Consider the following 16,545-nt stretch of genomic DNA (forward strand, 5'->3'; position numbering starts at 1 on the left):
TTACAAGGAACCCCAAGCGGCTACTGCCGCGCCATCTATATTAACCTGACAACACAGGCTTGGATTCGTTGTTCACTAAATGTAGAATTTATTTATTTTAGCAATATATATATAATGTACAATAATTCACAATAATTCATAATACAGTTTATAACAATATGTAAATTATATTAATTGTCTGACGAACGCAATTTGAGAATAGTAAAGATAGCGACGGGCGTTGCCAATGTGGCCATACCTCTACATCCGGTCGACGCCATCTCTCACCAGCGTATCTACACAATGACACATACGATTCAAAACTTTTGTCGAAATTTTAATGTTTTACTGGGACACTTGTCGTTATTATAATATCTAACTAACAGGCATCTGCCTTCGATGATAGAATAAAACATAAATTTCGTAGCTATGAATTGTTTAAAGTTTCAAATTTAATTCATAATTGCAATAATTTTTTCTAACGAAAAAATTATTAATGTCATTTACCCCCACATTCCTGAAATTCTTTATAAATAATTCGAGTATGCCCTTTGTTTTTCCTGTTCCTACTCGGTCGAAACCATAAATTGCGTTCAAACAGAATCAACTAATTGCAAAAGAACAAATTTCATAAATGAACGAATGCAATTTGAGAAAAATAAAGATGGTGGGCGGTGTTACTCATTAATTAATTAAATTAATCTCACACGCTAAACTATTATGTCCACCCTTCACATGTTTAGTCGAAATTTTAATGTTTTACTGGAACACTTGTCGTTATTATAATATCTAACTAACAGGCATCTGCCTTCGATGATAGAATAAAACATAAATTTCGTAGCTATGAATTGTTTAAAGTTTCAAATTTAATTCATAATTGCAATAATTTTTTCTAACGAAAAAATTATTAATGTCATTTACCCCCACATTCCTGAAATTCTTTATAAATAATTCGAGTATGCCCTTTGTTTTTTCTGTTCCTACTCGGTCGAAACCATAAATTGCGTTCAAACAGAATCAACTAATTGCAAAAGAACAAATTTCATAAATGAACGAATGCAATTTGAGAAAAATAAAGACGGTGAGCGGTGTTACTCATTAATTAATTAAATTAATCTCACACGCTAAACTATTATGTCCACCCTTCACATGTTTAGTCGAAATTTTAATGTTTTACTGGAACACTTGTCGTTATTATAATATCTAACTAACAGGCATCTGCCTTCGATGATAGAATAAAACATAAATTTCGTAGCTATGAATTATTTAAAGTTTCAAATTTAATTCATAATTGCAATAATTTTTTCTAACGAAAAAATTATTAGTCATTTACCCCCACATTCCTGAAATTCTTTATAAATAATTCGAGTATGCCCTTTGTTTTTCCTGTTCCTACTCGGTCGAAACCATAAATTGCGTTCAAACAGAATCAACTAATTGCAAAAGAACAAATTTCATAAATGAACGAATGCAATTTGAGAAAAATAAAGATGGTGGGCGGTGTTACTCATTAATTAATTAAATTAATCTCACACGCTAAACTATTATGTCCACCCTTCACATGTTTAGTCGAAATTTTAATGTTTTACTGGAACACTTGTCGTTATTATAATATCTAACTAACAGGCATCTGCCTTCGATGATAGAATAAAACATAAATTTCGTAGCTATGAATTGTTTAAAGTTTCAAATTTAATTCATAATTGCAATAATTTTTTCTAACGAAAAAATTATTAATGTCATTTACCCCCACATTCCTGAAATTCTTTATAAATAATTCGAGTATGCCCTTTGTTTTTTCTGTTCCTACTCGGTCGAAACCATAAATTGCGTTCAAACAGAATCAACTAATTGCAAAAGAACAAATTTCATAAATGAACGAATGCAATTTGAGAAAAATAAAGACGGTGAGCGGTGTTACTCATTAATTAATTAAATTAATCTCACACGCTAAACTATTATGTCCACCCTTCACATGTTTAGTCGAAATTTTAATGTTTTACTGGAACACTTGTCGTTATTATAATATCTAACTAACAGGCATCTGCCTTCGATGATAGAATAAAACATAAATTTCGTAGCTATGAATTATTTAAAGTTTCAAATTTAATTCATAATTGCAATAATTTTTTCTAACGAAATATGCCTATTATCTATCGTCTCGGTTTGTGCTATAACATTTACTTTATAAAGGGGATATTAAATAAGTTTCGTAAATTGACAGAGAAACAAACAGTTTATTATTGCAGTATTTATTCTTACATTCTATCATAATACTGTGTAACATACAAGAAATGCACTTTAATGAAACCTACAGAAGAGAATCTGAATACAGAAATATTATTTAATATCATATATGCCACATTTTCCTTAAATTGTTCATCTTATACGCTGCCTTATATAAATAATGTGTGTATGCTCTTTAATCTTCTTGTTTCTACACAGGCGAAACCATAAATTGTATTTAAACATGAGCGATCCATAAAATAATTAATTCTAAGGTACTTTTAACAAATGTTAGTTGCTTCCTATCACTCACTGATGATTGCATTAAAATATTCACATTACATATAACTATTGATTTATTTTCCACTTTAAACAGTTGTGTCATGGACAAAGAAAAGAAAAAAATTTTTGTGTTACCTCTCTTTGGTCGTAAAAATTAGTAATTCTGCAGTAAAACGGCTTATACGATTAGACGACGAATATCTCTACCGCGTTCACTCGATGGATTCAAAATGGAGGACAATATAGAACAAAGGAATCAAAACGATAACAAAGTATTCGTACAACTTTGTTTCTCTAGTTGTACTGCTAACACTGGGTCTTTCGTTTTCTTAAAATATCGTTTTAAAATAACATTTTCGTGTCGAGTGTGAACATTATTCGGTACAAAACGCTAGAGATCTTCGTTTCTCTTCCTTTTTTTGCGTCAGAATTCTAAAAATAAATATATCTGAATAATCAAAAACATTTTTCCAGTAAAGTATTACGTACAACAATGTTCGAATCATATTTCAATATTGTTATACTATAAAAAAGATATTAGTTTCAATATACCTTTGCACCCACCAAGAGTCACAATTAACGACAGAATAATTCCGACTAGATTACTTGTCATCTTTAACACATTCACTGCCAAGTTTATCATGGCAAGTGTACACTGTGATAGTTCCTTTGAATGTACTTTTACACAGTCAGTACAAAAGTAAAATTATGAAATATAAGGCAGCAGTGAATCTGTTAATAACGTGATAAGCGATCACTTTTTTTCATTCGTCCAGAATATTCTATGGCATTCGTTTATCCTTGAAAACAATGCTGTCCAAAATAAAGATACAATAACTTAAAAAACACGTTCCTCCTATTCGTCTCCTGTTACACCATATGGTATAGATTTTTAATATTATTACACTAAGCGGATATACAACAAGTACGTATTAACAAGAATAATTATCCTCTATTACAAACATTTAGCTTCTTTGTCCATTAGTAACAACCTTCACGAAAGACAAAGAAGTATTATGTAGTGTCTCCAATTTTGATGGACAGCATTGCTTTGATAGAATATCTTCTTTACTTTTTAGAATCTATGTCTGTATATTTTTGTATATACAAACATATAGTATATTATATATATTTATATTTATATAAAGAACTGATAAATGTATCTTTTTTACGCATAAAATTGACGCAAATATACATATATCCTTGCATGCCTCCTTCGTATATCCTTATATTCAACAAGAATGCAATCACGGTTGTATGCCGTCTTCTGTGCTGCAGTTCGAACAATTCTAGAGCAAACACTTCCTCTTATCTTAATTTATTAGAGGACGACCAAGGAGCGGTTTTTATTTTCTTGTTTTTGTTTCGGATCTAAGAGTGTTCGCAATCTTGTATACACACTTGATGAAAGTTGGCCGAGCTCTTTCATATTGTAAGGCGTGATGAATCAATGAAGCCGTAATAACAGAATACCTATTTGTTCATTTTTTTTTTCTTTAAATGTTCGCCATTTCTGACATCATTGACGGTCTGAAATTCTCTTAACTTTTTCTGATCTCGTAGAAACGACTAAAATTACGCGTTACTAGATTATCAAGTTTCTCGGTTTTTCTCTCCGTAATTTAGCATATTATATTTTTCTTAGCGTTTTTTATTTTATTTTTTCAAACTACTCGCTCTTTCTTTCCTTTTCTTAATACCATTTTCTTTTCCTAATGGGCGTTCAGAACAAACGCATCAACAAATGAACTATTACAACAACAGGAAGTCTACCGTGCTGTAACTGCGTTTCCTCGCAACGATCACGTTAATTCCTATAACATCTTTAATGTTTTTTTTTTCTTAATATCGTCTCGATGCGCTTCACGTCCTATGAGAGGATCATTTTTCGTTTTTTACGATTCGCTGGAAGAAATAAGTGCTTAGTACCATTGGTGATATCACACAAATTATACCTATATTCGAATCCTCGTATTTGAACAATTTTCGACTCCAAGAATAAGTTTGGCAATATATTGAATACGAAATATTATGCGCTTTCAGAAAGACGAAGTACGACGGATTCGTATTTGTTTCACTACTCTGAGAACAATCATGAAAAATGCGAACATTTTCACACAAAGAAAACAATGAATTACATTTACATTGGAATCGAAATCATTTGAAAAATTTAACCCTTTGCCTGATATATTTAATTTATGAAGTCTTTTACTATGAAATACTAATGAATTTTTAATGTTTGTTACGTAAGATATATGTATGTATACATTACTGTATTATTAATATATAAATTAATTTGTTGAATATTCTAAATCTTTAGTTAGTAAATTGTCACAAGTTATTAAAACACAATAAATAACTATTATTTCTTCAATGAAACAGGTAATCTTTAATATGTTAGTAATTTCAATGATTTTCAGTAAAAGGGTTAAATGTACATGAAAAAGAGAGACAATTTCTTTTATAATTACTTGGTTGTTCAGCAAGTAATTACAAAAGCTGAACACACATATACAAAACACTAACATAATAATTATGGAAACAGGTGTACGCAGATCTAACAAATATTTTGTAATCTTCACAAAACATTAGAACATGATACATAAATTAAGAAATCAATTCGTACAGTGTACACCATCACAGAAATTTTTAACGTTATTCTGTGCACTCACTTATTGATCGATACAAATCTCAGTACACGTTTCTCTAATGGAATCATTGTAGTTTAGACGAGATGTATAAGATTTGTTGATTCGAAGATCTCAGCACACATTAAGATTGATTGAAGGTACTGTGTTTTTTCCCGTTGTTTTAAATAGCCCAGGCTTAAATATGTACCACCATTAAAAGACGCATTTTTTAAAAATGATAAATATCTGAATCGTAAACTGTATTTACATCACACAGTTTCGTAAAAGCTTGCACAGTAAATTTTGTTGTCGTGCAGTGTGCAGTGTTCGACACTCATGCATACACTAACAAGTCTACGTTCGACATTAGAAAAGAAACTAAATTTATTACTATTAAAGTTAAAGAAAAAAAAACAGGAAACAAACAAACGATATTACCGTTTATATAGTGAACGGTATCACTTTTCATAAAAAACAATTAATCATTTTTCACGCATATTTCACAACATCAACAAAACAGAAACACATTAATATTATAGATAAATAATGAGACTAATGATATAAATTTGGTTTTCCTAAAATTAATCTTAATATCGTATTCGCTTCTCCATTTCGAAATAGAATTATTTTGGAACTTACATAGCGGAAGAAAAATATTTTTCGCGCATAAGATTAACCCATGACATGGAATCGTGACACGATCATCAATTTTTAAGTAGTACATTTCTCGAGAAATTGATGAAAGGTAATGGTAATGTTACGGCAACGACCGTGACATAGTCGCAGAAGTAATTACAGACTTGGCAATGCACACATGTGACTACACCAATAAAACATTCGCAAGTTTAGCTTTGTTTCTCTAACCAAACAGAACGATACGCAGATAAAATGTGGGAAAATAATTGTTTGACTCATCTTAGCAAAATTTAAGCTGCAATTCATTCACGTTACAAAGAAGAATGCAATATAGGAACTATCATGAAACGGATTGTATTGTTGTTGTTGTAATGTCCCTTTTTATTTCACGAACGATCTAATTGATAAATCGAAAAGAAGCGAAACGTGGCAAGCAATCGTTAGAAACCAAATAAACGATTTTTCTTCTTGTTTTTTCCTTTTCTTGATCGAATCCTTTCTTCGATTCGAATCGAGAGACGAAAATCACAAAATACAGAAGAAAGAAAAATAGGAAACCAGATTCGTGCAACTATTCCAACACCTACGAAAAGTAAACGCGAAATATCTGGTGAATTTCTCATCATGAAACACCGAAGATTAATTAATTCTCGATATGAAAAGAAAATGCACAATACGAACACGCACCCGTTATCGAACTATAACATAATAGTACCGTCCCCATACGGCACTACCAACGTAAAACATATTGTTATAATTAATAATGTACAAATAGTCTATCTGTAGTCTACATAGTATACGAACGTATCTGCGGCTGCTAAACCTGTGTATAAGTTGGCGAGATTCAGTCTTCACATATAAAGGAGAATAGTACTCTTCTTCATTTTTTTTTTTTGTTTAACATTATAATATGCACATTTATGTTTATAATAATAAAAATGTTTATGTACGCGATATCACAGCGTTCAGCATTAATCATTAAAAAGGTACTCATGTTCCCGAGGCTATGTTTAGTATCATCAACGATCGTACGGCACAGAAAACTCGACGACATTAATCGTTCATTCGTCGGCTTGTATTTGCGTGGAGAACATTGTGCCAATTATTGTTTCGTTGATCCTTTTTTTTTGTTTTCCTTTTTGTTGAGGGGAAAAAAACAATATATTAGTACGCAAACAGAAAAAAATTGCATGTTCGATCAACTAGCATAATCTGGATCGGAGTGCTTAATGCAAACGTGAAGATTTCACGAGAATATATCGAACCCTTTCGTCTTTGATTAACAGACGGAAGGCGCGTCACAGATATTTTTGAAAAACCACCCCTCACCTACCCACACCTTCGTTCGGCGTTTATCATCATCGTTGGTGATTGATTAAAAAAATATATACGGTTTATTAGAAATATATCCTAGACCGAGACGTTCGAGTTCATCAATATTGCAAGAGTTTATGGAACACTTTATGAAAGTTCCTTTTATGCTCTTCCATGTTTATAACAATAAAAGGAGCAAGATCTTTTCGGGGAATCTCTCGGTATTAACTAAAGATGACTGGATCTCGTTAGAAATTACGTTAAAAGTACGATTCAATGGACGTTCCCTAACAACGCGTCGAAACGAAATTATAATACAAAAAAGAAAGAATGAATAATTGTCGTCGACTAGTAGGAAGAAAGTAATAGTTCGAAGATTCGATTTTGCTCCCTAGAAGTAAAATTATACCGCATGCCCTACCATGCGAAGAATACGCACCATTTTTGAACAGTCCCCGTGACACTGGACTTAGTACGAATACAAGTGAGTATAAGATTTCTAATTGTTCATTAAAGTAAATAATAAAAAAACAAGTACAAAAGAAAAATTAACAAAAATATTCATAACTGAGCAGTACTGAAGTTTCACGGACTTCTTTGCTAGCAACAAACACGTAAGTATTAGAAGACTATATCTTAACAAACAGACATACAAAATAAAAAGAAACAGTTTCACGATAATTGAGAAAAAAAAGAAACACGAAGAACATCATGTTTACGCTTTTATATAATCGCGTAGGAGATGAAATTGTCGGACTACATAATGAAACGAAAAAGTACGACTTAAGATATTTATGAATAGAACGCTCAGAAATAATAGAAGTTTTCCAATCTTCCAATCCCTTTCTATCTGTTCTTTACCCTGACAATACACGAATTCACACGGCAAACGCAAAAAATAAAAGAATAAAAGGAATACTGATCTTTCGTTTTTTCCTAACAACTTTCGTTTCTCTTCCCTTAAAGTAGACAGCGAGCTCTCGCAGTACACGTCATTTAGGATCACATGATTTGTATACCATGTATAAAACTGATAAGATACGTTCCTTATTTTAATTGTGATGCGCGATAGGTAGATCTATAAATATGCTACATCTTACATATCACAGAGCTACGCGTACACCCACTATCAATTTTCAAAATGCAAGCTGCATTTCGCTAAAACGTTTGCTTTGTTCGGAAGAAACATAAAAACACAAAGTTTCTTACGTTACTGTCAATTGAAATGTAAAAGATATGAACCCTTTGCTGCCCAATGTTCGGTGTTTGTCCTGTGTCCACTTCGTTTGTACTTCGAGCCAAGTATAACATAAAAATTTCTAAGAAAGATTGTAGAAAAGATATGCATATTCGAATTTCATTCAGTCATCGATTTTCATTCTCGCTTTCATCTCATCTTAATTTATGGAAACAAATGCAGCACAGCTGAAAGGGTTACAATTCTGAGGCTTTCTGAAACATTTAGAAGTCTACACTATTGGAATAGAGAACAGCATATACAGAGAACAGAGAATATGTTATAATATTGCTGTCCTCAGAGAATGTAAGATTCTGATAAGTTTTAAACCAGAGTTACGGAAGCGACTGTTCAGTCTCGAACAGAGTGTAATTCTCATCTGGTTGAACAAGTGTCTTGAACTGATAGCAGCCTTTCTGCTCTCCAACAACCCAACTACCTTCTTCGATTGACTCAGGAGATAGTGAAAGTTTAAAAACCTAGATTGAAAGAGAAAAAGAAATATTAATAAATAAAACACAACTTCAATTCATCTATTAAATTCTCACAGATCACAAAGTGTATCTAAAAGCCTCAGTAATTGGTAAATGCATGAAAGATACATCGCTTGCAATATAATGGAATTCCAAGATGTACAGTTGCACTAAGATAATGTCTGCTATTTGGAGTAGACTATATATTCTAACTTTACGACGAAACTATAATCTCTGAAAAAAAGAAATGTTAGTATCTTTCTGACCAATTGTGACGAAAAGATAGATTTAAAGAAAAATTCAAAGCGATAGATGATTTAATAGAGGGCGTACGCAATGTATGAGTATTCAGAATTGTCTAATACTCGTAGCATACGCTTCCTATTATTTATATCACTATTCATTCTGACAACGCAATGTGTTGCAGTCAGATCAACACAGTAGGAGCGTAAGCATTCACAATGTTCAAAAGGGCAAATACAAACAATATACCGCGAATGCCTAACTTCTGCTCGCGACCCCACCACAAACAACATTTTAAATGTATCCGATTTATCGGCTCAGCAAAAGAAGAATATAAAGACTACCACGTGGAAACCTAGAAACGAATCGACAGAGTTTTTTTTCTCAATCTCTTTTATCGAGCAAAATCCGCTTGAAGTATGCGTGTGACGCGCGGTTTTTTGTGAATCAACCGGAAAATGGTATTGTGCACACGTACTGCTTCACAACATTTTCTACTGTGCGTAATTAAGTAACGAACTGTGAGACCGTTTCACGAAAGCGTTACGTATAATTATCACAATAATGTCGTTCGCAAACGAGTCCTTGCTCGAGTGTATATTTCGAGTCTTGCATTCTTCTCTGTTGGCTCTTTTTTTAGTTTCTTTGCTATTCGTTTGTTCGAGTAGTGACGTGTACAGAGTAATCTGGAGGCCCGCAAAAAATTCACTATGCGCTGTCGATAAACGATTTCGTGCCTTCTATCACGGCATGAATTTATATTTTCATTTTTCTAGCATCCTTCATATATCACATGAAATTTTCTCGAGGGTCGCTTCGTAATGGCCATAGCGATATACATATACAACACATGGATCGTTACCATATATATAAGTTAAAAACTCTTTCGTCACGCGTTTCTGTGTTCAATATACATACGTTCACGGCAGCGCATTACTTTTTATAGCTTGAACGTTACGATAGAAAAATGTCTCTCGGATAGTTTGAATCATTCCCTAAAAAATAGCAATAATTTCAGTGAGCACGAACTAAAAAACAGGTACAACTAAATTTTATTCGATTCGCGGCCAGCCTGGCGCGTGCACCTATACATTGTACACGGTCGCGCAAGGACAAGACCACTCAGTGGCCAATTGCATAAACATCAAACAACAATGTTTCTCTTACTTTTTTTTATCTTCGTATAATCATTCGTTGGTTTAACAACAAATTACTTTCGATATATATTATAAAAATAAGGTATCAAACTTTGCGCCGAGGTACACAGCCATTGTGACTACATGCTTAATTTAAGTTGTCCCCTAAAGCCCAAGTTTTCCTTTCTCTTACCCGTTACCGGTTTCAAACTTTGAATTTGTTCCAAAGACACCGGTGTCCAGGATAGATCTCGAAGTACTCACTTTTGTACGCTATATAATTATGCTGGGATTTATCGTTCATCAAAGTTCTTTAATTCTGACGAGATTTAACCATTTCACCCTCTATTATCAAAGAGACACAAAACACCCGGTCTCATTACAGAACAGAGGACACGATGTTTCTTTATATTTGTCGTGTGCTTTGTAAAAACGGGTGTACGGCTTAATTTTTATGCAAAAGGCCTTACATTTTGAAGAGCGTTGCCTGTACATACGTATATATATATATATATGCAAAATATAAATAAATTATCAAATATGAAAACGTTAACCCACGCCCCTTCTATACGTTTCGTGCATTTCGGGAAAGCATTAAATGACGTTTACATAGTTTTATCGCAGAAGATTAATTACTTTTCTTAAGGATATGACCATAGCTACAAGCCTATATTTGCTGGTCATATTCTACATCCAGTATTAATTATATCAATGTATCATTGCTAAATAACTACTACTACTTCAAAAAATTCGACTGGAATGTGCCTCGTGGATTACTGATTCGTAATAATTAATTTTTTCAATTTTTCTTTTTCCTTATTCTTTGGAACGTTTCGCAGTATTACTTCAATTTTTATATTCACCAATAAAGAACAATAAATTATTCGACTATACTATCTCTATGTTCTCTCTTTCTTTGAAATAAGCCCAAGTAATTTATTTCTCGTTATAAGTTTTAACCGGCACTATTCCAGAAAAAAAACAATAAATGACAAAGAAAAGAAGAAAGATTATGGTACTTATATATTCAAAAGAGACCCAACCATCTACACAAATAGTAATATTTAGTGGGCCCGATATAAACAGGAAAATCCGACTTTTTACTTAGCCTGTACTCTTACCGATTTATACCTTGAAATGCGTCACTGCTGTACCGGTGTAGGCGGATAAGGATAAGTATACGGCGGCACAGCTTGGAACTGGCTGTATCCCATCGACTGGTATGCGCATGCCCCGGTATTCGGTGGTGGACGATTTGTCTGGAAAAACTTATTGTTTACAAGGCTCTGCATTCCTGAATCTGTGTGTCCACCAGCAGATGGCATCATGAACGGAGGTGGCATAGAATACACGCTTTGTCCTCCAGCTGTTTGATTAGTGCTGTATGCGTTCTGGCGATTATGGTAACGATTATTTTGGAAACCACCTGTTCTTCCATGGTATCTAGGTATATTTGCATTCTGATAGCCAGCTTGGTAACTATTGCTAGTTTGACAGCTGTTGGTATAAGTATTCGATTGTCGTTGATGTTGTTGCTGCTGATGCTGTTGGTGTTGTTGCTGCTGTGACTGTTGTTGGTGTTGCTGATAATTAGATTGGAAAGTATTCTGGCGGTTGGTCTGGTATGCATTTTGTTGGCGTACAACAGTCCTCTCTTGACTGTTACCATTATTATGTTGAGTACTTTGAACATGTTGAGCTTGCCAATTGTTTGAAATAGGGCTGCTATTGTTTCGCGGACTTCCAGTTGAACTACTATCCTTATTAGAGCGAGAGTGACTCCAACGTTGGCGGCCCTTGCCATATGCAGGTTTTATCGAGTTTGCTAAATCTGCCAGTTGAGGGTTTATCGTCTGACCAGCTTCTTCCAGAACAGAAATCAGTTCCTTCGCTTGTCTAGCGTTATTAGGTGTAAAGTAAGCATATGCTGTACCTGCACTTTGGCAACGTCCGGTTCTCCCTATTCTGTGAATATAATCCTCAGAACTGTTCGGATAATCGAAATTAATTACATACTTTACGTCTTCGACATCCAAGCCACGAGCAGCAACATCGGTAGCAACAAGGATCATTGTTTTTCCGTTTCTGAACTCGGATAACACGTAATCTCTTTCAGGTTGTGATTTGTCACCATGAATAGAGATAGCTGGCCAACCTTCTCGTTTAATAGCTTTGGTGATGTCGTCCACTTTCTTTTTCGTTTCAACAAAAATAATCATCTTGCTTCCTCTGTCTTTGCCAATTTCTCTCAATAGACCTGAAAGTTTAGTTTCTTTCTCGTGTTCTTGACAAATTTCTATGATCTGACGAATATTGTGATTGGCAGCCAATGTCAGAGAACCTATGTTAATTTGAATGTAATCTGAGAGGAAATCTTCAGCCAAAGCTTGCACTTCTTTGGGCCATGTCGCGGACCACATCAATACCTGTCTATCAGGTCTAATCTGTTCAATGATCTTTCGAATTTGCGGCTCGAATCCCATATCCAACATTCTATCTGCCTCATCCAATACAAGATATGTGCATCTGCGCAAGTTCGTGGTTCCCTTCTCGAGAAAATCGATCAGTCTACCGGGAGTTGCGATACATATCTCAACGCCGCGCTCTAAATCGCGAGCTTGAGGTCCTTTCGGGGAACCACCGAAAATGCAAGTGTTACGAATGCACGAGGAGGAACCAAAGTCCCTAGCAACGGATTGAATTTGCTGAGCTAACTCTCTTGTTGGGGCAAGTATTAAAACGATCGGCCCCTCTCCCCGGTTCAAACGTGGTTGATTATTAATGTGTACGGTTGCTGGTAAAATATACTGAAAAATATCCACAACAAAATTTTCTTAACATTTATCTAACTAAAAACATTTTGCCTTAATACCTTGTAGAAGGTGTGTATTTTAATCCTAAACAAAATAAAGTTCTATGCTTTCCTTTTTAATACTTATGTATTATTTCCTTAATGATTTATAGTACCAAATTAAAAATTTTAATTGATATATATACAGGATATCTCACTAACTCTGTTACAAGATGATATATTCGTTACTTTTAATGTATCAAAAAATACCAGAAACATTACAATACTCAAAAATGTGAAAGGAATAAATTGTTTGATTTGGAGGGACAAACATTATGTTAAACAACAATTTCTTTTCACGGTTACATTCAAATATTTTTTAATATACTCAAGATTTTTCATAAAAAAATTATTAATCTACTTATATTGAAAAACTATTAGTTTTGTAGTTATTTTAACTTGTGTTATATAACTGAATATTACAGTCAGCTCATAAATCTCATAAATACAAATACTATACTAATTATTATGTACTCAATAAACAATGAAATGTCAAATACATTATTATAATTACTATTTTTTGAGACTGAAATATTTTAAAAATTTGTATATATAAATAAATTATATTAAAATACATACAGCTAGAGTTTTTCCAGATCCTGTCTGAGCAATTCCAACCAAGTCGCGTCCACTAAGTGCTATTGGCCAGCCCTGTGCCTGAATTGCTGTTGGTTCAGCAAAGCCCTGCTTTCTAATTTCTTCCATCACGTAATCTGGGAAGTTACTTTCTTCGAACGCTTGAATTGGAGAAGGAGTATTGTTTCCTTTTACAGTGATTTCTTTACCAATGTGATATTTGGTAACTTCATCGGTTGATCTTTTTAAAACATTGATATGTGGAATATATAAATTCTTTGTGATCACTGGTAATTTAGCCAGATCCCATATAGGCTTCTTCAATGAATCTCCAGGAGTTCTTCTTTGGACTTGCTTCTTAAGTGACTTCTCTTTCTGTTGCTGCTGGCTGTTCCAATATGTTCCTCCTCCATTACGATTGCTAGAGTCTCTACTTCCCCTGGGTCTGTAACTAATTTTTTTTTAAATCATTTTCAAGTGATATTAACAGTCTTTTAACATATGTTGTATATTCGCTACATAATGAGTTTATAAACCATTGATATGGAATAATAAATGATATTTAACATGAAATATACAATGAACATACACTACAGTGCAGAAATATTTGGACATTTGGTGCAGTTCAACCAAAATACTGATATTTTCATTACATTTTCAAGATTATTATGAAAGAATATTTTTCTGCTGTTAATTGTTACATCTTGCTACAGCTGAGATCAGATGTTGTGCTAAATTACAAAAGAAAACTAAACTTAACAAAAAAGGTAAAGTAAAGTAAATTAAAAAGAACACTAAGACAAAGGAATATACTTTCATTAATCAAGTTTCATATTTATCTCTAACAAATAAGTTACTATATATAAAGTCTATAAAAATGTTCAGAACATGGTTGGAAACACATATTCCAATCATTTTAACATCTCAACATTGAACAGATACACTTAAGTCACTTAAATGAAGTATTTCCATAGAAGCAACTTTTTTTATTTATACTAAACACTTTAACTGTTGTTCTTATCAATATCTACTAACTATATATGGCTAGCTGAGATAATATCATAAGTAAAAATTAGATTGAAGAGCTTCATTTGAAACATACTTCACATACTTTTAATAATTTAGAGGTGTTTAAAGGCTTATATATGATAGTGTAAGCATCAGCTTAAACTCAATTAAAACCCTTTAAAACATAATAACTTTCTGAGATTTTATATAATTTCAGATTTTCGGGAAGCTAGAGGGATTAATTTATTAGATGAAATGTACAAAAATTTTGAACAAATTCCAACTGATCGAAACCGCGAAAAAAATAGTAAAGGCCGCTTTTTACAATCCTTTTATCTGAGTTTATAATGAAAATTTAAAATATACGTTTTATAGATCTATTTCAGCTATACACATGCTAAAAATTTCATCGAAATCGATTGATACAGAAACAAGCCATAGACATCAAAAGGTGTAAGAATATAGATTTATTACAGCTATAGAACGAAAGTCGTGTAAAATCGCGATCTTTAACCGTTTACGCTCATAGCAACATTACTCATTTCAATGAAATTTTCAACATGTATATAACTGAGAAGAATCTACAAAACGTACTGTTTAAATTTTCATTACAGAATCACATAAAAAATTTACAGAAAGCAAACTTTATTTGTTTCTTCGCGATTTCTACTGATTGCAACTATTTCAAAATTCTTTTTGGCACGTTATCTAGTAAACTAATCCTTATTTCTCCAAAAAATTCGTCGTTTGGTCCAATTCTTAAAATGTTATTTTGTTTTAAAAAGTGTGCCAATATTAATGTGCTTCATTGTATAAAGCATATGTAACAAGATAGCAATCTGATATAAAAATCAATAAGATGGTGGCTTGATACAAGGATATCAGGTAATACATATTATTTCAAATATAATTTTTATTTTTTAATTTTACCATTGTCAGTATCTTTCCATTAGATAATGACAGCGCCATTTTATTTTTTATGTCGCATTTAATTTTATTAAAAAATAATACAATACATCTTTTACGTACGCAAATTCCGTTCTACCATGTTTCGGAATAATGAATTTTCATACGATACGAGATTGTTAATTCGACTCATAATTAAGCGATTCGGCAAAAGCTGCGGTCGAGAATATCCACGAACAAAATGGTGAACACCAAGTCGCAAAAAAAAAATTTCTCCAGTTTCAACATTTCACAACGTATGGTATTGTCATATTGCACGTTTAAAAGGCAGAATTTAACGTAACGTACCTGGTACGATTGGAATAACTGTTGTTATACATTTCGGCAAAAGTTCGGAAGAATCTGCTGACACACTACCAATCCCGTAAGAACGATCTTCGATTTTTCGGGAACTATGTCAGTTGTACCAGTTATACCTGCGATAGAAAATAATTATACAAGAAGACTAATAAAACGAAAATATAAAAGAATATATTTATTTCGTAATAATCTCATGCCGAATGACAAAAGTATTCGAATGAAAAAAACTAAGAATATTCGGGCGAACTTACCCTGCAAGACCCGGCGAGCAGAGCGGTAATGGCTGACAGGCACTGGGAAGACGGAAACGAGCGACTGGGCAATGTTTCCGTTTCTCGTCATGCAGGTTCCACACACACATAGAAATGACGTCATTTCATTGGTTCATTCTTTTGTAAAATCGTGATGCTAACACGTTGCCCAATAGTAACGCGACAGAACAAATCAATAAATTCCAGTGTGATATATTTACCGAACTTAAAGGGACGTACTCACGAGAGTAACGACGTAAAGTGAAGTGAAAATTGAACTGAGTTGAAAACGGTCAAACGATTTCCATTGTATTAAAATTTGGTAATAATAAATTAAAAGTTTCATGCAAGCGTTAAAAAAGACCTTTTTATTCATAAGATAATATAATCAATGGATGATATTCATATTGTAATTCATATTGTAATAATACATATAT

General features: G+C 33.0%; 1 protein-coding gene across 4 annotated transcripts; it reads right to left on the minus strand.

Annotated features, from left to right (window-relative positions):
- Window positions 1–64: 64 nt before the first annotated feature.
- LOC126873710 (uncharacterized) lies at window positions 65–16,257 on the minus strand. Of its 4 annotated transcripts, none has more exons than XM_050634870.1 (5): window positions 16,109–16,257; window positions 15,846–15,973; window positions 13,587–14,034; window positions 11,278–12,963; window positions 65–275 (listed from the first exon to the last, which is right to left on the minus strand). In XM_050634870.1, the coding sequence occupies exons 2-4, from the start codon at window positions 15,875–15,877 to the stop codon at window positions 11,299–11,301; spliced, it is 2,145 nt and encodes a 714-aa protein (XP_050490827.1). In that variant the 5' UTR covers window positions 15,878–15,973; window positions 16,109–16,257; the 3' UTR covers window positions 65–275; window positions 11,278–11,298. The 4 variants fall into 4 exon arrangements, with proteins under 4 accessions (XP_050490827.1, XP_050490826.1, XP_050490828.1 ...); XM_050634869.1 differs by lacking the exon at window positions 65–275 and adding an exon at window positions 2,197–8,783; XM_050634871.1 differs by lacking the exon at window positions 65–275 and having other exon boundaries at window positions 2,197–12,963; window positions 13,587–14,028.
- Between the last annotated feature and the right edge of the window lie 288 nt (window positions 16,258–16,545).

This window comes from Bombus huntii, chromosome 15 (genome assembly GCF_024542735.1).
Source record: "Bombus huntii isolate Logan2020A chromosome 15, iyBomHunt1.1, whole genome shotgun sequence".
NCBI classification, from domain to species: domain Eukaryota; kingdom Metazoa; phylum Arthropoda; class Insecta; order Hymenoptera; family Apidae; genus Bombus; species Bombus huntii.